The sequence below is a fragment of the Habropoda laboriosa genome, unplaced genomic scaffold (genome assembly GCF_001263275.1).
Source record: "Habropoda laboriosa isolate 0110345459 unplaced genomic scaffold, ASM126327v1 scaffold134, whole genome shotgun sequence".
In the NCBI taxonomy this organism is placed as follows: domain Eukaryota; kingdom Metazoa; phylum Arthropoda; class Insecta; order Hymenoptera; family Apidae; genus Habropoda; species Habropoda laboriosa.
This window is the reverse complement of record NW_017100266.1, coordinates 880,286-903,549: the sequence shown is the minus strand read 5'-3', so window position 1 is coordinate 903,549 and position 23,264 is coordinate 880,286. Positions and strand designations below refer to the sequence as shown.

Genomic DNA, 23,264 nt, shown 5'->3' with positions numbered 1-23,264 from the left:
ATTAAATCCTGTGATCTCCACCTGTGGTCTCATTTAAATGGAAATTAATAATGATCAGTTATATCTCCGAGGGCAGACACTGGCCACATGCAATCACAGCCGCTGGCAATTTCCTTGACGAAAGGTTCCCAACACTCGCTGTCCCATCGCCGCCTTACGAAGAACAAAGTTTTGCTTCTTTGCACACAGTGAAAACCGGGTTGCACGCATTCCTGAAAGAATCATACATTTACTGTGACAATAGAGGCAAAAATGATCATTTAGTGAGAGGTATGTTATTAACTTTATACTCATATCATACAAATATAAAATATATTAAACTACCTACTACTTCAATTAAATCTTTGCGCTTCTAATTAATTAAGTTACATGAATATTACTATTACATTAGCATACAATACATGAATGAATAGCATTAATTTGATTACTATTTTTTTTTATCCAGATTCCACATTTTTTATTTAAACGAAGAACACCTAAGTCACCAATTATAGCAGTTCAGACAAAGAAAGCTTCCATTCTATGTCGCAGGTAATTTCATGAAAATCACTAAAAGGCGTATTTATTTTGAATCTACCTGCTTGGGTCGATTTATAGTGTGTTGTAGGTTCTCTATCAAAGAGTAGTTTTTACAATAGACCTCGTGGTAATGTGGCGGTTGATATTCGTACTCGGTATCATCTAGGCGTACTTTTTTCGTTACAATTTTGCATAGGCTACGGTACTCCTACAAAGTACAGATCATTCATTAGACTTCATTTTTCCGTTTGTTTCTCTTTGTCGGATGTAGCGCGACTGACAGGCAATAAATTTCTATTGTCTCGATTAAGAGATCGTTGTTGGTCTTGTTCATGCTCCTCGATGTAATCTTCAGGTAGATAGGAGACGTCTCGTGTTGGAAGCGCTCGTAGATGAGGATTGTAAAAGATCCTGGGGTCCTGCGTGCCAAGGTTGCTTCTGTTGCACTTTTTGCAGAGTTCATAGGACTCCTGACCCAAGACCGCTAAGGTTGCAAGCTATAAATCATAAAGAGAATAATTATAAAGAGGTAATTTGACACTTTATGCTATAATTATGAGTATTTCTTTTTTTTTCTTTTTTTTTTTTTTTTACAAAGAATTATTGGATTATACGATGAAAGAGTGAAGTTATAAATGTGATAAGAGGATTTATGCATCATATGAGTGGATCAGAGCGAGCTATCAATAATCGACGATCGTTCTGCCGTTTTGTCAGTTACATTATTAAACGACCGATTCAATCCACTTCCATTCCCACTTGGCAGAACCCTCTGCATGCGATTTATGCTTTATCAAGTTTGATGGGTCTCTAACGCTGGCTGAGACCTCCGTCGATACTTGAATTTTAACGATGACGCAACACAAAACTCATGGTATTGTCGTCTTCAACCTCTTTTCTAGAAAAGAAATGTTTCTTAACCCTCAGTAACCTGATTTTTTTTCGTTCGTTAGAAGAAACAGTACTATTGACTACAGTTTCACATTTTTGATGAGAGAAGCAAGAATGAATAATTATTATAAAAGAATTGACTGATAATGATGCAATAGCATAACAATGAACAAATAAAATGAGATTTATAAAATATCGCTTAATTAAAAAATTGAATAAAATTTGTTTGATGTAACAGAACAAAAGTTATTCAATTTTTAAATGGTAAAGCCACTTACGGGCCACTCTGTAGATAAATGGATGCGTAACTTCCAAATCACATGGCATTACAGAGGGTTAAGAATATTTTTGCTTTTTTTAGAAGAAGTTTGTTAGAAATTGAATGTTCTATTGGTTCAATGAGTTTTGAGGTAGATTAATCAAACGCGGTCTCGTGACCGTCAATTGAACGGTGATGTCAGAAATCGGCGTATAATATATTGACGAATCTCTGAAGACGATGATACTCCCGCGAAAAACAGTGTACGAACCGGTCAGCAAGGTCGATCGTGATTGAGCTGACGTGCTTCGCGTCGTACAATATAAATTAGTCTTCCCCGTGCCGATCGCCGTAGCTCTGCCTTCTATATTGACCGTGGAATAATATTTGACTAACGAAAACAGAGAGAGAATTTGGAAACGTGATTAATAACCTACAGGGACCTTAAGGTAACTTTCATACTCTAAAATACCTACACTTTTAAATACTACGCCACTGTAGTCAAAAATTCAAATAAAAAAATCCTCCATTTCACTGAAAATTCCATTCACAGAAATTTTTAAAATATTTCAAGATTATTTTGATATTCAAAAATTGAAGAAAAAAGGAAAAATTTTTTTCACCAAAATTATAAGGAATTTAAAAAATTATTCTTCCAGAAAAAATTCTTCAATTTAGTGAAAACTCTAATACATTTCTTCTTTTTTTTTCTTGTGAAAGTTATTTATAAATAACTAATATGTCATTTGAAAATTGTTATAGTCCTCCAAGGGGTCAAGAAATGGCCCTACAGGCGCGTTGTAAGAACAGACGAAATTAAAAACGAATTAACACTTTTAGGAGGGGAGGCCAGGGGGAGGTCGTCAGCTCGGCCCGCTATCAAGCGTATTCTCCATGCGGTGGCACGTCGCTGTGTGGTAGGTAGTTATCCAATTGACAGTGCCCCCGTCTGACATAGTTCAGTCGACGACGAACTCAGGATGATCCGACTGCGTTTCTGCCAGCAGTGACGTTCTTACGAGTCCAACGGTGTCCAACGAAATTTCGTGTTCGATCAAATCAAACTGCACGTATAGTGAAGAAATATTAAAAGAAATATAAGAAAGAAGAAGAATTTCTTATTATTGAATAAGTCGACATGATGGTTGTGACCAAGGTGACAATTGTGCTTTGGGATTGGGTGAGAATGAGTCAGTGAATTGGTTTCTTTCTCTGAACATCGACAGACAACGAGTGAATAGCCAGACCGGTTGAATCGACAGCTTCTTCTGGAAGAAACGTGTGCAAGTGGGGAGAGATGCAAGCGGACCAGCGCGATTGATATGGCAGCCGACCTGTACGCGAATGGATCCGTGAAGTCAACGTCCGGCAGGTGAGAGATAAGCAGATAAGAGATAGACTGTGATAAAGCGTTACCCTGAGTGATGACTGCTTGTCAAATGGTCAATGATGACAATGTAATTGGTAAAGGTTTTTACTTAAAATTCTGCTTTGCTCCACTGTTTTTCAGAGAAAATGGCAAAGTAGTATACTTGGAAATTGTTGCACTGAGATTTCAGAGAGGCTGCAAATGTTCACTGGTGAGAAATATACATTTTAGACTGATTGGAGTAAATTAGGATTTGCAAATGAGTGTTGAGATTCTGCGAAGCGGGTTTTGTGAGGAACATTACATCAGAATTCAGAGAATTCATTTAAATTGGAGAGGAATATTTAAGAAGCTCTATGATGGGCGAGATCAATGCCTGAACTATCATTCAGAATTCTAATATTCTGATTTCTGAAAGTGATTCACGCTAGAACGTGATTCCCTCGCTTTTTTTTACGCCAATTTTCATGACAATGAAACGGTTTAATAGCCGTTACTGCTGTCTGAGTTAATAACCAATTGACCCTCAACCGGCCGAGCAAAGGTTCCATTGATGAGCTCTGTTAGGCAAAACTTCAGTAATTTGCCACTCAAAATCCTCAATTTCTTCAGAAAAATACCTTTCATTTCCCTAATAATGATATTAAAATTTTAATTACGCGTTTCAAAGAGATCTATCAGAAATTAAGTGCACAGAACATGATGAGAAAATGAATAAGGACAATTCGAAGTCATCAAATTGTTTGTTCAAACATACACACCACTTAACTCGCTCTCGAAGCAAAGTCATTTCAATAAATTCACGTGACTCGATCAGTCATGATCTTTCAATTTCCCATTTCCTCGCTTTCCAAGAATTGAAATTCATCAGTAAACACAGAAGGTCCATCAATTATAGAACGAAATGTGGCAGAATGAGCGTTCACGTAACTGATGTCAAAGAAAAAACCAAACATAAACAGGTGCTCCGTTTGATAATATTGAGAACAGGGCTCGACAAGTGTTGACCTTTTTTCAGTCTTTCGACGGGCATTCCTCGTGAACGACCGCCCTAGATACTTCTCTCTCTTGAACTCTATAAAACGTATTGGCCTCATTTGCATAATTGATTTGATCTCATCAGAGTTAAATATTTAAAAAAGAAATAATAATAAATGTCATCAACTTGTGATCAATTAAAAGTTCTTCTTTAAAATTGAATACAAGTAAAAATTAATTTTTCCATGGTGCATGTATCCAAAATTAAATAATGGCCATTATTAAATTGACAAACTGTGCAATTTTACTTGTTGAATGTTGAGAAATTGTAGAAGCAAGGCTTTGCGTTCAGACTCGCAATTCAGAACACGAAAATTGTGGACGGGACGCGGCTTGTAAATGGGAACGATTAGCAGAAAAGAGGCTATTAGACTTGTTAGTTTAGGAAATCAATTAAATTCTTTGTTCTAGGGTGGCAAGGATGCGCCAAGAATCCCATCAAAAGTTTACGTGATGTGTTTACCGTCGTTTCAATACGTTATTTGCTCCACATTGGCAGACATGCGCCAGCAAGTGGTCTAATCATTCTGTTTTTCACTCTTACAAGACTGGAATGTATATTTTTCCTTCATTGCACCAGCTATTATGACTTGGACAATTGCATTAGAGAGTTGTTCTTTCACATTTGAAGACTAGAAATTATGAATTGATCTCATTAGGCTAACAGCAGTAAATCATGGTGTTTAAAATGTTTAAATAATTGTTGAAATATGGTGGTACATTTTTTGAAGTGTATTCTGTGCCCTGTTCTTTGGGTTTTCCTATGATGGAACTGTTTCAAAGCTTGTCTGTGGTAGAAGTTGTTGCACGAGCCTCATATTTGGGTTAAAAGTTTAATTTCCTTAACAGAACAGAGACTTTAATTCAAGCTTATAATCGGCGTGACACTCCGTCTACGTTCATCTCGCTTTTGATCTTCGGGAGTTTTCCTTTCTCTACTCTGTTTCATTCACATGTACATCATTTTCAATCAACTTTCAATTCACACTTGTCAGAACTGACATGTAATATAATTTGCACAGGATAAATTTTGCTAACATGAAAAATTCCTTTTCGATAAGTGTTTGCTGTTCGAAAATATTTGAAGCTTAATTTAGCAGCCATAGAATATGTAAGAAATTTGATTAACGATTTGGTGACAAATTTTGTCAGTATGATAAAAGTTTCCATTTTACTGAACACAGGGTGCTTATATATAACTATATAAAGGAGGAATGCACATGAGTTCTGTGTGTTTAAAGAGACAATTAGATCATGCTGGCAAGACATTTTCGCGAGGACGGATTTAAACCTGTTAGCAGACCGCGAATGACGCGTACAAAAACCTAATTGCCATTCAGAAGATGAAAATTATTTTTTTAAATTATTCAAACTACATACAATTGCCTTATTATAGTTCTTTTTTTTTTTACATATTTTCAATTTACTGTGTTTGAATTCTTCTATTCTTGAAAAGAAAAAAACTTTAGACTTTGGTTTGAAATAATTATTGCAAGAAGCAAAGAAAAAAATTTCTTAGAAGTGAACAGAGCTACAGACTAAAAACACCTAAAGGTCCATTCGCTATCAGATTATTTTTAGGTAGCATGATAGGGGCTACCCCTTGATGCTGGCTAAAAATAGCCAGTAAGGCCAATCCAGCTCCAATTATTCCATTTAGGTATTTAGGTGACAATCGACTGACCGCCAATTTAGAAATATTCCACACGCTGATAACCCAGGGACCTCAGGCAGTGTTCTGGATGAATGCAAATAATATGTTGGCCGGAAAAGCATTGCACACTTTATACATTCAATGCATTAAAATTAAGCAACACAAAACTGAAAATTTAACATTAAATTAAGTGAACAAAAACTTCAGAAGCATTGAAATAAAACCCCAACAATAATAATGGGAGAATATTTAATAATACATAAATTATTATTCTTTGTGCAAAAAAAGTTATGAATAAAAAATTAAAAATTGAAATCAGCGTTAGGTTAGAAACCAATTCATTATACTTCGTTTCATTACACGTTCATAATTTTTCATTCTCATTCTAATACCTAATTAAAAAAAGTGTCACCTTAATTGTTAATTAACCAACTTGTATTTACTCGTGGATGATATCAATTGTGCATGGCTTGATGCGCGACGCCTGCAGCATGCAACTGGTTTAACATCCAGGTTTCTTTGTGCACAGAATTGCGGGCAGCATGAGGCAACGTAAGACCGGCACGCTTGGCGCCGCGGCGCCTATATCTACGGAGGAGGAACGATTGAAGTTCCAAGACAACAGGTTCTTGACGACTTTAGTACTCGGCAGGAATAGGTGAGTACCGCTATTGTTCTTGTTTTGTATATGTAAATCAGAATTTCTTCGAGCGTCGTCACTGCACAATTCGTTTCAATTGTCAATTTAAAATATTTGTTTCGAATCATGCCGCGTAAAATTCAAAATAATTGACGGCTATTCGATCAATAATGATGGATGGCTACACGTGATCACGTGACGACTTTTCCTTATCGAGAGATTGATTTTCAATATCCATAGTATTTATTAAAAATGATATTTTTGTGGAAAATTGCAACTTAAACAAAATCGAAATTATTCTTGCTCCAATTGACAAGTATAATTTAGGTAAAGTAAATTGTGGTAAATTACAGACCGTTTTAGGAGTTTCTTGCGATTTTCTTACGAGGTTTTTGCGCGTTAACCTCGAAAGTAATTTTCATTTCGTTTTCACATAGCGATTATTTGAATTGTTTTCCGCTAATCACGATAATTGTTCGCTTGCTTGTTAAAGTTGTACGCGGAGCGATAAATTTAGTCGTGGAAACGCTATATTTAATCTCGATTTGCATTGCAAATTAACACGGGCGTTTTAACATCTTCTTAAAGAAGTTATTGCGAATCACAACGATGAAGACAAGATGCAAATGGAGACATACTAATAGTTCAATGGTAAACAACGTTAGTTTTCTTAATGACGTAGTGGTACGTCCATGATAATAATTAACGTGTTTAAAAGCTGACAGCGTGCTATATAAGTGGAGGATACAGTTGCGTGTTCAATATGCGCAAACATTTTGCAGTCCAATTTATTATTTCGCGTTTTAACGTCTACGTTATGATTGTAACGATTTTTTTTGCGTTAAATTTACTGGAACGTTTATATTTTTGAAATGAAATTTTTTAATTCAAGTCTTCAAAATTTTTAATAAAATTTGAAATTAGATTTTGAATAATAAGGACATTTTTGTAAATGCTTACCAGCCCAACATATCCTGCCACTGCGATAAATCTTTCTCGCATGGTGAATTAATGTTTCAACGAATTCTTTATTTATTTATTTCCTCAAAAACCACCTTTGCTAGAAGCCGCGAACCGAATAACTATTCTATCTACTTTTGTCTAACTCTTTTATATCATGCATAGGATTTGAACGTCTATTATATCATCTGTCATTTGAAAAGTAAAGGTCATCGCCATAGATCCCTGTACAAATATTGAAATTCAATACATCTCGACAATTTAATTGAATTTTTTTATCGACACGTATCGATAACTCGTACAATGCATATTCGATACTATCACCGATGATTAGTCATGTTTTCCTTTTCCCACCAATTTGTCCTACGATTATTTCTTTTTTATTTACACATTTTCTTCTCTCTTTCCTCTTCATGGAAATGCGCAAACTCTCCGATTCTCCGTCCTTTTCTCGTCTTTGTCTTCGACTCCGTCACTATTGGTATCCCTGTCCCCCTTTCCCGCTCTTTTCGTCGACTCCCTCAATCGCCTTTCTCCATCTCGCTTTGACGCGTTTCTCAATATACGCGCGAACAAACGATGAAAGCACTTCAATTACTAATCGCGGCGAGCGTGTGCCGTCCACGGAGTTTATGGTGGGATATTCAACTTGGACAGACGGACCGGGATTAACCTTAATATCGCGGTCACGTATCACGTAACACACACACTCGTTCTCTCCGGCAGCCGAAAAAAATATTTCCAACTGTTATCCGACAGTGGCAGCGAATGCCGCGCACCAGACTGCACTGCTTATGACGGATAAATCGTAATCCCTGACTACTGGAAATTTACGTGAGTAAACCCCCGGGACAGAAATGTACAAAGAGGATCAAAGAGATTATATACTTAAATATTTTGATTAAGGTGGCAGCTCTGTAACTTGGTTCGAAAATTGGGTATCATTTCAGAGTTCTGTTCTAGTAAAGTATTAAATCAAATTCTGTTCGTTATGTCATACCTTTTAAAGGAAAGCAATTTTTGTTCATTTGCATAATGTAATGTACGTAGGACAATTAATACCGTTATGGCTTTTATGAAAAACTACTAAATTCAACTACAACGGTAAATAATTATTCTGCATGATTAAGAAAGAGAAGAAATAAATTTCGAGATATTGAACTGCCCCCTTAACGCAGTACTGCCCACGCGGAGCGAAAGTGGCGCTTAAATTTCCCTCCATTTTCTATGCGATTTAGGGTGCGTTTTGTAGGGTATTAGACTGTATCTTGTTTCTAATACACGATTTTCATCTATAATGTGAAGAGAAAGATTTTTGAAAATTGTTTCAAAATGCGTATGGTGAGTTTACAGCATTACAAATGAAAAAGTGACATATTGCCCCGAATTAGAATTTATTGCGCGACTCGTTGGTTTCTCGAAGAAAAACCAATCGACTTAATGAATCAGATTGAGGCTTTCGTAAGTTATATCGACGCCTTGTCGATGCATTTATTTTGACAAGATTACCTGTAATTGACACATAATAAATACATCGTCAAGAATTGTCTGTGCGATTCCGCCTTAACGCAAGCTAGTCCGATCTCAAGCTTTATTTCGAATTACGTACGTATTTACGCTGTAAATACGAAATTTATTAATTGTTTAAAAAATTCAGATTCAATCTTCTATAATTTAAAATTTTTATAAAACTAACAAAAAAAAAGGATGTCGTTAAGTCTCATTCATACAAGAATTTTCGAAAGTTTGATTAATTGCGTAGGAAAATTTCTCCGGACGTCCTGCCCTCTTGTTCCCCGGGGATATTTCGGCAGAAGTCATTCCGCGCCCCGACTCCTCCAAAGAACGCGGACGCACCTGCGACAAACGACCATAACCGCGCAGACGTCAATCCGCGCGGTCCACGTGAGTCAAAAACTAACAACGGCACACGCTCAAAAAGCAGCGTGTTATTTCTCGCACGGGGCGCTCGAGGGACCAGCAAGCACGCGCGCTTAGGCACGGCACTGGCGAACAAAATGGCGTCCTCGAGCTCCACCACGGTCGTGCAGGGCTGGCCCAACACCAAGGATGACTACGAGCTCAAAGAGGTTATTGGTGAGTAAACGTCCCTTCTTCGTTTCTCTCGTACTCCATAACGACAAAAACTTCCATGAAGTTTGTATGAAACTCCCATGAAAAGTTTATTCGTCGAGCATGCTTACCCGGTCCCTGTGAATAGCTGCTTCTGCTTCTTGACGTTACATAGAACGAGATCGGCTCGACTAGGTAACGGAACGTTACATAAAATATCGAGATCGAGAGGTGGACCATATCGAGGCGTCGATTAGTTCGCGATTGAGAGTGACGGAGATCGAATTGCCGCATTATCCCCGTCCGCGTTTATGTGGTTGTCTCTCTCGCACTTACGGAACGTGCTCAATGTCTTGCTCGCTCCCATGGCCGCACGTATACCGGTGTCCGATACGTCCTAACCTAGTTAATTTTCTTGAGAAACGGATCTACCGATTCTTGCCGCATATAGAATTAGCGTGAACGTTTATTCCGGACGATTTTACAAATTCTTGGAAAGTTAGAAGCAGGGAAATCGTGTCGAAGATTGAATACAATAGGTTATGTTAGTTTGCTTAGAAAAATAGAAAATGTAAGGGTAAGGAAATAATACATGGTTTGTAAAATGGATAATTAAAGTTTTCTTAAAACAGAAAATTATCAGTCACTTTAAGATTTTTGTATAATTTAGTAGACTGTTCGTTTGGAAATATTTATGGAAGATGATACATTTAAATTATTCAGAAAATAATTTTTATCATTGATTACATAGATAATTATACCTTCATTAAAATTTTACTTTTAATTTTCTGGAGGTAGGAAATGATTGATGATGATGAACCTATCTTTAAAATTTTTATATAACGTTTTGGAGTAATATATGGGAAACCGAAGTATGGGATCGAAATATTTGACAAAATAGGTTTGACCATAGATTAGATATTTGTAGATACCAATACTCATGAAATTTTAACATATCGTACTTGTAAAAAGTTTGTCGTTTCATTCATAAGAAAATATTTGTACAAGAAATTTCGTTCTTTAAAGAGTTCGAAAAATTTAATTTGTTTAACTGTTTTATGAATTATTTAGAATCATTCTTTTCTTTGAAGAATTTTTTAATTAAAAATTGGTGGAGAAGCAAAGTAATTCAAAACTACATGCTGCGTCAGTGTTCGTACGTCATAATAGCGGCATGTGACATGGTGGTGACGTACAATACGTCATAATCATTCAAAGGTTCGATTCGTGTCAGAAAAATGTTTATCCCATTAAAATTGTAATATTTTACAATTTTGAACTCGATTAAACATTCAAGTATTCAATAAAGTTCATAAAAGTCCGGAAAAATAATTTTCTAACTGGTCTAGAATTTTTATGTAACTTACGAAAAAATAATTCAGAGGACTGTTAATATTTTTTAAATTTAATTGATAGGTGTTGGTGCGACTGCTGTAGTACACGCAGCGTTTTGCATTCCACGACAAGAGAAATGTGCGATCAAGAGAATAAACCTGGAAAAATGGAATACAAGCATGGACGAGCTTCTGGTAAGCGACTTCCTCTTAAATATCATCGAGGAACGATTATAAAAATTATCCGATAACGCGCGTTGAACTATGGAGCGAAACCCTGATTGATGGACCCTATTTATATTATCGCAATTATCGCCTGTTCGCTGGAAATCGGTCTCACTGCATTTGCACAACAATCGAAGACACTCTTTGATAAGATAGCATTAAATAGTCATTATTTTAATTGATCACAATCTCAATATAACATAAAGACTCTATTCAAAGCTTTTTGATTGTTCAACAAGCAATTTTTATTAAGAAAATATGTTTCTTTTTTTGAACAGAAAGAAATTCAGGCAATGTCCTCCTGCAATCACGAGAACGTGGTTACGTATTACACATCATTTGTGGTGAAAGAGGAACTCTGGCTCGTCCTCAGGCTGCTAGAGGGTGGATCCCTGCTAGATATCATCAAACACAAAACCAGAACCACAAATTGCAAGCATGGAGTATTCGATGAAGCTACAATAGCAACAGTCTTGAGAGAAGTGCTCAAAGGACTGGAGTATTTTCACAGTAATGGACAAATACACAGGTATCTTAGCAATTTGTTGTTAAATTCATGAAACTGCCTAAAGAAATGTTAATGTATGATAGAAAAAGGGTTGTTAAGTTTTTCTGATGAAGTGCAAAGTAAATGTACTCGATTTTCTTGTATATATAGACAAATTTTAATAACAGAATAATATTAGGGACATAAAAGCCGGTAATATCCTACTAGGAGAAGATGGCACAGTGCAGATAGCTGACTTTGGTGTCAGTGCCTGGCTGGCAACAGGTCGAGATCTAAGCAGACAAAAAGTCAGGCACACGTTTGTGGGCACACCTTGCTGGATGGCGCCTGAGGTCATGGAGCAGGTGAGAGAGGAAAGTAACATTACAACTTCTTAGCCTGCGTTTTTTGTGCCCATATGTTTGTCTTTTATTCGTTCAATAGGTTCTGAAATTTTGTTTATTTCAATTCAAGCTTAGAAGCCAATTTTCTGTTCCTTAACATGCTATTTTTGAGTCGTTTATTACACATTTAGTTAACTCAGCATGTGAATTGCATAATAATTGTATTTGTCTTTTAATTTATGAATTATTGAGACAAAGAGCATGTTACATTTGATCAAACAGAGCATGATTTAATCTCGCTATTGGCATTCCAGTCTGGCGACTTTGTTGTAAAATCAATTATGATATGTGAATAATTTTGCAGGACCATGGCTACGACTTCAAGGCGGATATTTGGTCGCTTGGCATCACAGCCATTGAAATGGCCAGTGGCACAGCCCCCTATCACAAGTACCCACCAATGAAGGTGCTCATGTTAACACTACAAAATGATCCACCTACTTTGGATACTGCCGCAGATGACAAAGATCAATACAAAGCTTATGGCAAGACATTCCGAAAAATGATCGTTGATTGTTTGCAAAAAGACCCAACAAAAAGGTAAACTTCACTGGAAAACTTTCTATAAATTTAATTAAGAAATAGAAATTAAAATATTAAATGGAGGGTTATGTTTCAGACCAACAGCAACAGAACTACTGAAGCATCCATTCTTCAAGAAAGCGAAGGATAAAAAATACTTACAACAAACTTTAGTGGCTTGTGGTCCTAGTCTTGAAACCCGAGTACAGAAGGTACAATTTAATTGTTATTTTAGCATAATAATTTTTTAATATTTGATATATTTGTTTTATTATTCTGGAAATTATTCCAGGCCTCGAAGAGACAACCTGGTACGTCGGGTCGTCTGCATAGAACAGTCACAGGGGAATGGGTATGGTCCTCAGAGGAGGAGGATAGTAGTGCATCCAGTGGCGATGAGGGCAAAGAGGCTTTGCCCGTGAATACGATAGAGAATGCATCTAGCACCGAGGAGGAGCCAGAAGACGAATTCTACGGACAAGTAAAATCGGCACGAAGTCACATTGTCGTGCCATCCACCGTGCAAAATGTTCCTATAAATTTGGTGCTACGATTACGGTACTTAAAACATTTTTTTGTCATTGAAAATAACTTCCAGCTTCCTTTTACGATGATTTTCATCATTCCAGACGTCCTGAAACACATTTCACCCTCGAAGACAAGTCCCAGTACGTTCCTGACCTAACCTTGTGTATTGTAAAATAGTTTTTTTGCTGGTGTGAATTTTAAATTATAAAAATGCTTTTTCGTAATTTTAGAAACCAGAAACGAGAGCTTAACGATATCAGATTCGAATTCGCTGTTGGTGTGGATTCAGCCGAAGGTATTGCGGCGGAATTAGTCGGTGCAGGCTTGGTAGATGGCAAGGATATAGTTGTTATAGCTGCAAACTTGCAAAAATTAATAGATAGTGCCGGCCAGTTACGGACAGTCACATTTTCACTGGTAAATTTTCAATAAATACGATCATAACCTATAAAACGATTGATTCAGAGATTATTTGCAACCTGCAATTTTTTCAGAATTCTGGTCACGCAGCCAACGAAGTGCCAGACGACAAAGCGTTAATAGGATTTGCTCAGATCTCCATCACCGATTAAAGGACACACATACGCACAGTCAGCGTGTTCTGAAATCTCAGGATACCGTTGTTCTTAAACGTCGGTTTAGAGAATGGGAAGTACCAAAAGTTCAGACAATTTAAAAGCAAACGAAAAAAGTTCGTAACATTATCTTCTCGCGGTTTTTGCTACTTCCAATTCCTCAGAATTCTAAAAAAAACAAATGTGACAAAGTATCAAAAATAGTAATACAGGGCTTAGGTATTATACAAATAGGAATCAGTCGCAGTTGGACTGCTTGAAAGCGAACAGGTTGTCTGAGGAACCCAAAGAATCGTTCTAACCGAACCCTCTTGCTACCATAGAATACATACATAGATTTATCGAGAAAGCTGATAATAATAGGGAGGGAAATGACCAAAATTCATGGAATTCTAAGGTGTAATTTTCCTTTGTAGCGAAAGGGTTACAGCAATTCTGCCAATAATTAATTTCCGTGGATCGTGGTTTCACGCCGTCATGCCTTTAATGCACACGTATGTAAGTATAAGGCAACAGAAGCTCGAGAAATCCGTACTGGCTTAAGTTTCCACTTGCTCTAATCGTTAACTGTAGTTTCATGTATTCAACGCAACCTATATCACTCATATTACGGCATTGATTCCCGTGTAAATATTAGCAATCGACAAGTGACACTCGTCGAAGTTAGGTTTACCGAACGACAGAATTCTTTTCAAGCAAAAAAAGGCTCTGTCGAAGGTGTTTAAAAGAGAACACATCTGACTTACTTATTATTTCTAAATACCAGACGAATAATATGATACGATTTCTTTTTTAGTTCGTACGTTTTTGAAACACGCGTCGTAAACTGTGAATGAAAAAGAATGGAAGAAAAACGATAAAAAAAGAAACATAGCAGTCAGTCTCTCCTCCTGTAAAATGTAAAAAATCGTTTTAGCGTATTTCTCCTTATGCTTCAAACAGGCTACAGGAACTCGTAGAACACGCAACAAGTACTAAAGGAACGTGTTTTGTACTTAATTAAAAATAGAATTAACGATATAGCGGATTTATTATTTTTGCGGCTTTATAGAGGCGGACGAGGAAGAAAAAAAATTGTAATTTACGTGTCTTCTGGGAGGTTTTATGGGAACGAGCATACACATAGAGAGCTGATTTTGAAGGATGGTTAACCCTTCGAGGTTTTATTTTTGGTCAGGCTCAACGTTTATAGGTGATACATGTCAACGTGTACAGAAAACTTCTTAATCGTTAATTTATGTGTGGTGAAAAAGAAGCGTTTCGTGATGTTTGATATATTATTGTGTTCGATTAGGGTGTTTAATCGATTCCTCGCATTTTTCTTTCATCTGTTACGAGATACATTTTACATGGCTGAAAATGTAGCTTGCACTATAACGATGAAACATTTTGTGCTGATTCTCGTTTTATAAAATCGTAGCATGAGAAAAGAGTATTTGCGCTGTTTGATGTGAGAAATGTGAAAAAATAAAATTCTGCAAAGGGTTGTAATATGGACACGTATCGGAATCACATTAACGATAAATTGAGAAATGAGAATTAGTCGTACATTTATGGTCGATAAGGAAGGGACGATATGAGACGTGTGTGGATTATACAGGGCGAAATAAATTATTGTAATTAGCTTGTTTTAAAGTAATGTGATTCTGATTTTTTGCGATCTCCATAGAGATCCTTTCTGCAAAGATCGAGAAAGGAATATTTTTCGCAATATTAATGGATATTAACCGATGAAAGGTACACGGAAATGGAATATTTATTGCTTGAGAAAAAAGGGGGGTTACATTAATAAAGCCTAGAGTTATTGTAATGAAAGAGTGAGACCTTTTTTTAAATAAGGTAGAATTCCTTTGTCTATATCGTTCATCGATCACTAGCATACAGTAGATTTTTATAAATAACACTCGCAAGATAAACAGAAAAATTCGTTTGTATTATCGTCGTACGCTTGCAAAAAGTGAAAAACTCTTTACCTTTTATAGAACCATTAGGAAGAATTTACATATTACGAAGGAATCGATAATTAAACTTGAATAAAGTAATTCGTTACTTTTCAATAGGTTTATTGCACCTTAATGTCATAATCACGAGGTTGTTCGAAGATTATTATTAAGTGACAGACCAATAAAATTATTAAAATAATGGTTTTTCGAAGGATAAACTTGATTGTCAATTTTTTTTTCTATATCTAGTAAAAGAGGTTAGAATAATACATATATGAAATATTGCCCGGCAAAGCAAACTTAAGGCTTCAGGCGGACTTTCGAGTCTAGAAGTGGAAGGTGTAGAAATTGTGACGTCCGCTGCTAATCAGCTATTACTAATAGAATCAATCCACCGCACTTACTCTTACCAGAGACGACGCACAGGATAGACCTTGCATCTTATGGGACTTTTTATCCGGGGCTTTGGAGCTGAGAAGACCTTTACCATTTCCGTATGGTAAACGTAACTATGAAATTACAAAAAAATTAACATAATCGTTTATTAGTAGATGATTCATCACGTGTGCGTGTTCTACTGTTGTCAAAATATCGTGAACAATTCTACACACGCAATCCAATATATATACGTGTATATATATGTATCTTTATATGTAAATTTCATAAAAAAGGATTTTTTACATCTGTTGACTTTACCATCTTTGATGGTTGGATTGTATGTAATTCCTAAATTCGCCGCTTTATAATGTAGAGGGCATAACAAAAACTCTGATTTTTTACACGATCGGTATTTCAGAACGGTAGACACAAAATTTTATGAGGTGTTTGGTGTATACTGTACCTCGTCTATGGTGTTAGTTCTGTTCTGTATCTCGTCTGTGATGATAGGTCTATTCTATATTTCGTCTATGGTAATATTAGCTATCATTTAATGGTGACTACGTAAAGAGGGCTCTGCATACATGCCAAGTCGAAACGCTGTTATTGCCGAATACATGTGTTATATTTTGTTTGTGCATAAGATGTTGTTCGAATAAGATCGATTATTTCCGATCATGTTCGTTTAAGAACGTTTTCGCGCTCTTTCTATTAATATTTTTATGTGCGTTGTTTTTTTTTACAGATGTTCCTAAAATATTAATTAATAATTCACACTATATTTGAAAATATCGATACATGCATGAATTTACAATGATTCGTAAGTAAACGGTTTTATTCGGTTTAAAAACCTCTTTTCCTGCAAATTATCGTAAAATAAAATTAAAGACTACGGAGAATAGCAGCATTTACTTTGTTTTAGCCCCACTTAATATAACCGATTGGACTCCTGAATATTTTATCGCAAATCGTTCAGATTGCAATTTAATTTTGGAAAGTTTAGATGTCTTAAAGGAAATTCCTTTGTTGAATGATGCATCTCTTCATAATTTTCGAGATCAACAGTTAGTCAGATTCAAAGGAATGATTCAAGATATGCACAATCCTGAATACTATTTTCAACAATATGAAGTAAAAAATAGTGAAAGTGGAATGCACGAACTCAGATGTGGGATGTATGCAGACTCTGCTAAATGTTTGGTAATTATTCTGTTACAGTTGTATTTTACATGGCCCTTTAAAGTATCATGCTTTGTTCATGTTTAAATTACATGGATGTTTAAAATGATACTGGGGCCTATAGAAAATATATATGGTAGTTCCAGGTGTGAGAAGTATAAAGAACAGCTTATCTCATGTATAAAACTGCCTACAACATTTTATTTCTATTGAGAAATATATGAAAAGAAGTATTCTTTTTAAAAACTAACGACTTTGTTCTGTCTTCCTCAGCCACATGAAGAGATTTTAGTGGAGTCGGAGAAAAATAAAAGTTCAGAAAGACACACATGCATTGTAATATCTATTCCTGGTTTAAACAATTGGGTGAAAAAAAGACAGAAAGAATCAGTTTATTCTAGTAGAAATGCAACTAGTAGTAGTCATAAAAGAGGTTTAGATGAAAACAATTGTGAGACTATGAATTATTTGGAGCCAATAAGAAAGAAAGAGAAAGTTTCACAGATGGATGCTGAAAAAATGGATACTACAGAAGATGACACAAGGAAACAATGTGCATTATCAAAGGAATACATATTAAATTTTCCAATCCCTATAGACGATGGTAAAGCTTGCATTGTGAAGGTTATTAAGTAGTTTCTAACGTTTATTTTTCAAATAATATCAATTATCTTGAAGTTGTACATAAATTTTTAAAATTTGGTAACATACCGTTTTATACATTAAATTACAGATATACGAAGAAACAGCTATAAAACTAAATGAAATTATTGAAATAATAGGTTTCATATCTTTGGACCCTCTATTAAATACTGTTCACGATTTCGACGAGACCATGACAGAAGCCGAAATGAACGTTCACCATCCACCCACTTCTCTCGTTCCTCGATTACACGCTATAAAAATAATCCATTCAATTAAACAGGATATAAAAACTCTACCGCAAATGATGTCTAAAGCAGAATTAGTAAGATACGATCTTCGTGTAATGTTAAGTCAACTTCTGTTCGGGGATCATCTGGCTGCAGATTATCTGATCTGTCATTTACTTTCATCAATGTAAAGATACTTAATTTGCCTTTCGTTTTATAGAGGAAAAGGTGAAAAAAAAAGAAACACATTGACAAAACTATTATTTTGCTTTTAGCTATATGAGACGAGATTACCTTTGTCTTGGTACATATCCACTAAACATAACACATTTTCCCATGGTCGAATACAAAGAATTTGCAAAGGAGTTGTATAAATTTATAATCCTACTCACTGAAAAAAGTCATTTGTTGGAAATTACTTTGGAAAACTTGAACGATTTGACTTTGTCGCCAAAGTAAGTGAATACATTATCATGATTTTCTAAAATGTAATTTGTAAAATATACGAGGGCTTGTAAAGGTACAAGTTAAGATATTTGGCACTTTCTGGTCAGGAAAGATTACGAGTGTAATAGGCTAACCAGCGGAGTGCTCCAACTTAGCGACAATACTCATCTTGTAATAGACGAAACAGGATTAACTACTGGTGAAATTTCCTATGCTGGGCGAGAAAATTACAACGCGCTCTGCGACTTGGTCAATTTTCAAAAAGTGACATACGATTTTAAATTTTATAAAATGGATTACGAAACGGATATTCCAGTTTTAATTTTATCAGAAGCGAAATCTTTTATTCCCGTATGAATGATAACTATTACTATAACCAATTCCATGAATTTGATTAAATAACACACATGTATATACGGTATACGTTTATTTCAGTGTGAAACCCAAGTTGTCTTGAAAATAGATTCAGAATCGAAAAATATCTATCCCGAAATAGTGGGAATTGCGGAACAGTATTTAAGAGATGAAGATCGACTGGCAAATATTCGCCAGTATTTAGAAGTTGTGCGAGATGTAAAGTTCGAGTTCAACGATGAAGACGTCATAAAGGTACTTGCTACTATTTAATATTCCACTGATAAGACACGTGTATATGTATATATGTATATAGCAATCGTATTGTTTTCATCTCCTTCAGGAAATTCAAAATGATTTCGTACGATTGAAAGAAATAAATAAAAATGCCAATCGTCTGCACTCATTAATGGTATTAGCTAGATTGTTATCTTTGTCGTACGGATCAAATACTTTAACTAGACAATATTGGAAACAAGCTGTTCAAATGGAACTAGAAAGATTGAACAGATTACCAGAGAAAAAAGAAATTTAATTGAATCGAAAGTAACGTTAATTGTGTCCGTTTATTATACCTTTATACATATCTATGGAAGTCTATGTTCTTGTTTTGTGCATCTTAATAAATAATTTCTAAATGAAAATTTGATCATTTAACATACGCGTTTATTACTTGGCTAACTCGCTGCACAGAGAATGCGTGCCTCGCACGTTCGCTAAATTCCATTTCGTAGACACGAGATAATGCTTCTAAACGTTTCATCGATAGTTGGGAAATGGAAATAGCGTTGTCCTTAGTTTCATAGTTTTTTCTTTTGAAAACATTTCCAATTGGAAACATTTCCAAGAATCTTTCGATTTGCTCGAAAAGAAGAGAAGAAAAAAATAGAAAAAAAGGGGGAAATGAAAAGGAAGGCTGTTGGTCGTTTTATTTCGAGTTGATTCACAGCAGCGTGGAATTAAAGGTAAATTTCGAACGTAAATTACATCTTTAATCGAATATTATTTCTACTTGGTAGATTCTTGTTAAAAAAGATTGTCGTTAATTGAGCGCGTATTAAAGAACGTTTTGGATGAAATGGAGGGGCTCGTAAATTATGCCCGCGCGAGAACGGTTTCATCGTAACGGGCTACATCGAAAACTCTCTGTACCGTATCCACGTCCCTTAATTTACCCAGCCTTTGTTCACGTTCCTTTCGAACCAGTTCTAATCCTTTCTTCGCGGCTTGAGCGTACCTTTTCGAAAGCGCGACTTCTCCTTTCGCGCCTGGAATATGACCCGTATAGCCTACGATCGGTGGTCTTTCGGGGGAAATTTCATAATCTGTAACAATACCGTTTCTGTTTATCGTCATGTGAAAAAGTCACCCGAGATGAAAACGAGCTGCTCCCCGTTCAGGATTATTTTTCTCGCATGATGCACCTTTCTGAAAGCATTTGTCGAAAGAATCAAAAGAGAACGATACTTACGAAAGGTAGTTGGTCGATATTTTTCCTGATCGTGATCCTGATCGTGATCGATTTCAACGGCCACATTGTCGGCTCTTGCTCTGGACAAGAGGTTTCTAGAGGCGTCACTGTTCCTTTCGACTTCGGCTCGCATCACGTCTCTACGAGCTCTCAATTTACTTTGATTCTCGCGCCATTCTTTCGCACCTTCTTCCACCGCTCTCATAAAAGACAAACCGTACTTGCTGTTAAACCCGGGAATATATCCTACGACGAAACGATTAAGCTAGTATCATTGATTGCGTTCGTATTGTAAAATGATACTACAATTTCAACTCCAACTCCGTTTCCGGTTTTTTTTCTCTCTCTCTCTCTCTCTACTATCACAATCTATTTACCGGTATATCCCAAGATATACGGAGGTGGTTTGAACAAATGCGCGTCACTTTTCCAGTCAGCTTTGCTACCGTCTTTCTCGCAAAGAATCGACCCGTTTTCCCGCGTATCCCTCCCGGAGTTGGGTCTGTAAGGTCCTGTCTTGAGGATTTTCTTTTCAAGTAATTCCTGCATGATTCAACACACTCTCATGGAAGCTTTGGTTAACGTTACGTTTCCCTCTCTTTTCTCGTTCTCTCCTCACATTTTTTCTATTCCTCCCCCTTAACGCAAAAATCAATCAACGTGTATCATTCTTACCTTCATAATTTCTTGGGTGCACGCTCCGAAACGTTTTCCAACACGAAACTTAAGGGTAGGACAGTGGCCGGTGTATCTGCAAAAAAATTGTGTAATACGTTGGTGTTTTGGTGTTGGTGGTCGAGAAGAGGGTTCTCGTTTGGTCTATCTTTCGTCTTCTCTTTCTGCTTACATTTTTCGTTTTTCAGAAGGAAAGGGAAAGGACGATTACGCGATCAGGCGATTTCCGTTTCGTCGTCGCGAACGAACGATCGAACAAAGTACTCTTTCTCTGTCTCTCTCTCTTTCCCGAGGTACTTTCTAAAGTACAATGTAACCGTAACAGGAGCCAGGCACCAGCGGAAAAGCGTAATGGTGAGCCAGTGAATCGAAGCGTGTATGATCGTCACGAAACCGCGACGAACCGATTAAACGCACCGTTCAACTCTCACAACTCCCCGGTCAATCGAATACTCCCGGTAGCGAGAGATCATTTCTCACAGTCGTCTACACATCGATGCGATCGTGCGATCTTGCACGGTATTGCAAGCTCAATGTCAAGGTATCGTTGCCTGGCTCCGCCGACCGCATACATATACGTGTGTACGATAGATCGTAATAACAAGGTGAGATTATTCTCGTATCTCCCGTTCCCCCCTCTAATTGTTATAACTTCTTCGCGTTTCCCGTTTAAACCTGAGAGGATCGAACGAACAGCTTAATTCTCTCTCTCTCTCTCTCTCTCTCTCTTTTTCGGTTAAATCGACTTTTCATCCTTGTGAAATACGCGGTGCAAGTTATAGACATAGAATGATGCGAAAGTTTCGCACTTGGAATCGATCGATCGTTGCGCGCAAAAGTAAACTCATAGTCGCGACGGTACGATAAGCACCGTTTAGCAGTTTAGTGGTTTAACGGAGCGGGAAAACCGTGGCGCGAGCGATCAAATCATCAACGATAGAAACGGTCTCGGTACTAGGATCGGTACCAGTTTCGTTGCTTGCGGGATATTACCTCTTCTTCTCTTGTACACCCGCGATCGATACACCTGCGAGATACTACCCGCGATCGATACAATGCATCGCGCTTAATTAAACCGTTCCAGAGACTTGAGGAAAGGAAACTCGCGGCGTGATGATACGGTTTCAATGAGAAACGATTAGGCGCGTAATTGTACATATATACATATCTAACTACGTTCAGCGAGATTATACGCGACTAGAGAACCATGTCTGTGGTACAAATCGAGCGAACGTTACGGTTATTTAATTACCGTAGGGAGAGCAGCGCACGCGGAACAATGGTAAAAGCAAAAAGAGGCATTCTTCGAATGAGCCTACCTATTTACTTACTTTCGTTCGGTTAAAAACGATTTTACATTCTTTCGTTCGTGTGTACATATAGATGTGTATGTATATACATTACGCAACCAGAAATAAACGGTGTTACCAGAGAATATCTAACGATGATGACTAATGTAAATACAATTAATACCATTCAATGGCAAAGCAACTGTTTGTTGTTACGCGTGGAAACTCGAACACCTTCTTCAGCTGAGGTGGAAAGAGAAGGACGATTCTTAAATTACGATACCGTAATCGGATATTCGTTACAAAAATAATGTCGTTGCGAGGTCTGTGACGAATCGAATCTTACCCAGGTAAATGAGCTGCATAATTCTGTCTGAAGAACCGTTTCCTCTGCTCTTCGGAAATCGAATCGAAAACCATTTTCGTTTATAAACGTAATGCTTATCGTATCACATCGACAATCACATCATTTCCACCGTGTTTTCTCTTTTCTTTCCTTTCCTCTCGAACGCTCCTCGAATATGAATCTACTTCGCGTTTCTGAACCCGCGCCGAGTGTTGTTAACGCGACCGAGAGTGCGGCAGGTGTGTGTGATGCGAAAATCGCGCGGGACTCGAATCGTATCAAATCGAATCGAATCGAATCGAATCGAATCGAATCGCGTGCGAACGTTCCGCGTGGCACGCGCGCCAGTGAAATAAAACTGTATATAGTCAGACCAGAGATACATCACGCCAAAGTTATACGTCCCATTAAAAGCGTCTTCCTCCTTCAACATGGGATTTCAAATCCAGCCCATAACTCAATTTTTCATTCGTTCGTGTGTAAATGTTCGTGTAAATTCGCGTTTGTAATTTTATAACCAAACTAGAGATCGAGCAACGGTATATCGTTCGGTTACCGTTATTTATTTACTTAGGTATTTTTACTGCTACTGCTTTTAATTTCAATCTGATATTTCAAACGCGCAAGAAAGAAAGAAGAAAGCAAATTGAAATAAACATTCGATTCTTTTCGGTTTTTTTCTTTTTTTTTTTGCTTTTCTTTGAACTACCTTCTATCGAACGTGTCGATTATCAATGGTGTTACTTTTTGGTATAAGTTGTCGAAAGATTCCTTCGAAAAATAAGGCGGACGCTACTGTTCGCTTTTGGAAAATAATATACAGCAAGAATTA

At 36.7% G+C, this 23,264-nt stretch overlaps 4 protein-coding genes across 6 annotated transcripts; 2 read left to right on the top strand and 2 right to left on the bottom strand.

The window, feature by feature from the left end:
* Nucleotides 1–29: 29 nt before the first annotated feature.
* Nucleotides 30–7,436, bottom strand: LOC108573370. The gene is made up of 4 exons (XM_017935804.1): nt 7,331–7,436; nt 801–1,016; nt 578–727; nt 30–212 (listed from the first exon to the last, which is right to left on the bottom strand). Exons 1-4 carry the CDS (start codon nt 7,370–7,372, stop codon nt 45–47), a joined length of 576 nt encoding a protein of 191 aa, XP_017791293.1. The 5' UTR covers nt 7,373–7,436; the 3' UTR covers nt 30–44.
* LOC108573369 (serine/threonine-protein kinase OSR1-like) lies at nt 2,529–13,492 on the top strand. 3 transcript variants are annotated; one of them, XM_017935802.1, is made up of 12 exons: nt 2,529–2,825; nt 2,896–3,041; nt 6,260–6,388; nt 9,093–9,427; nt 10,820–10,932; nt 11,241–11,491; nt 11,649–11,823; nt 12,158–12,393; nt 12,473–12,587; nt 12,668–12,933; nt 13,134–13,320; nt 13,398–13,492. In XM_017935802.1, the coding sequence occupies exons 2-12, from the start codon at nt 2,992–2,994 to the stop codon at nt 13,473–13,475; spliced, it is 1,935 nt and encodes a 644-aa protein (XP_017791291.1). In that variant the 5' UTR covers nt 2,529–2,825; nt 2,896–2,991; the 3' UTR covers nt 13,476–13,492. The 3 variants fall into 3 exon arrangements, with proteins under 3 accessions (XP_017791291.1, XP_017791292.1, XP_017791290.1); XM_017935803.1 differs by having other exon boundaries at nt 2,529–3,041; nt 11,649–11,814; XM_017935801.1 differs by having other exon boundaries at nt 2,529–3,041.
* A 463-nt stretch (nt 13,493–13,955) lies between these two features.
* Nucleotides 13,956–19,224, top strand: LOC108573215 (mini-chromosome maintenance complex-binding protein). The gene is made up of 8 exons (XM_017935604.1): nt 13,956–13,976; nt 16,688–16,999; nt 17,252–17,602; nt 17,712–18,037; nt 18,126–18,305; nt 18,405–18,648; nt 18,733–18,906; nt 18,995–19,224. The coding sequence occupies exons 1-8, from the start codon at nt 13,956–13,958 to the stop codon at nt 19,184–19,186; spliced, it is 1,800 nt and encodes a 599-aa protein (XP_017791093.1). The 3' UTR covers nt 19,187–19,224.
* Nucleotides 19,225–19,554: 330 nt separating this feature from the next.
* On the bottom strand, nt 19,555–22,629 carry LOC108573270 (protein FAM166B-like). Its single transcript, XM_017935669.1, has 5 exons — nt 22,433–22,629; nt 20,798–20,873; nt 20,500–20,665; nt 20,123–20,368; nt 19,555–19,976 (listed from the first exon to the last, which is right to left on the bottom strand). The coding sequence occupies exons 1-5, from the start codon at nt 22,504–22,506 to the stop codon at nt 19,747–19,749; spliced, it is 792 nt and encodes a 263-aa protein (XP_017791158.1). The 5' UTR covers nt 22,507–22,629; the 3' UTR covers nt 19,555–19,746.
* Between the last annotated feature and the right edge of the window lie 635 nt (nt 22,630–23,264).

Bases quoted from the DNA above. Each gene is read 5' to 3' on its own strand.
- LOC108573369 (XM_017935802.1), top strand. From the start codon at position 2,992: ATGGCAGCCGACCTGTACGCGAATGGATCCGTGAAGTCAACGTCCGGC. The intron at 6,389-9,092 runs GTGAGTACCGCT...TTAATTGCGTAG, and splicing joins TTAGTACTCGGCAGGAATAG to GAAAATTTCTCCGGACGTCC. The intron at 12,588-12,667 runs GTACAATTTAAT...AAATTATTCCAG, and splicing joins TTGAAACCCGAGTACAGAAG to GCCTCGAAGAGACAACCTGG.
- LOC108573370 (XM_017935804.1), bottom strand. From the start codon at position 7,372: ATGCGAGAAAGATTTATCGCAGTGGCAGGATATGTTGGGCTG. The intron at 1,017-7,330 runs GTAAGCATTTAC...TATGATTTATAG, and splicing joins TGGCAGGATATGTTGGGCTG to CTTGCAACCTTAGCGGTCTT. The intron at 213-577 runs GTAGATTCAAAA...TGATTCTTTCAG, and splicing joins CTATAAATCGACCCAAGCAG to GAATGCGTGCAACCCGGTTT.
- LOC108573270 (XM_017935669.1), bottom strand. From the start codon at position 22,506: ATGGTTTTCGATTCGATTTCCGAAGAGCAGAGGAAACGGTTCTTCAGA. The intron at 20,874-22,432 runs GTAAGATTCGAT...ATTTTTTTGCAG, and splicing joins TATGCAGCTCATTTACCTGG to ATACACCGGCCACTGTCCTA. The intron at 20,666-20,797 runs GTAAGAATGATA...TGAATCATGCAG, and splicing joins GCACCCAAGAAATTATGAAG to GAATTACTTGAAAAGAAAAT.
- LOC108573215 (XM_017935604.1), top strand. From the start codon at position 13,956: ATGCCTTTAATGCACACGTAT. The intron at 17,603-17,711 runs GTTATTAAGTAG...ATTAAATTACAG, and splicing joins GTAAAGCTTGCATTGTGAAG to ATATACGAAGAAACAGCTAT. The intron at 18,907-18,994 runs GTACTTGCTACT...CATCTCCTTCAG, and splicing joins ACGATGAAGACGTCATAAAG to GAAATTCAAAATGATTTCGT.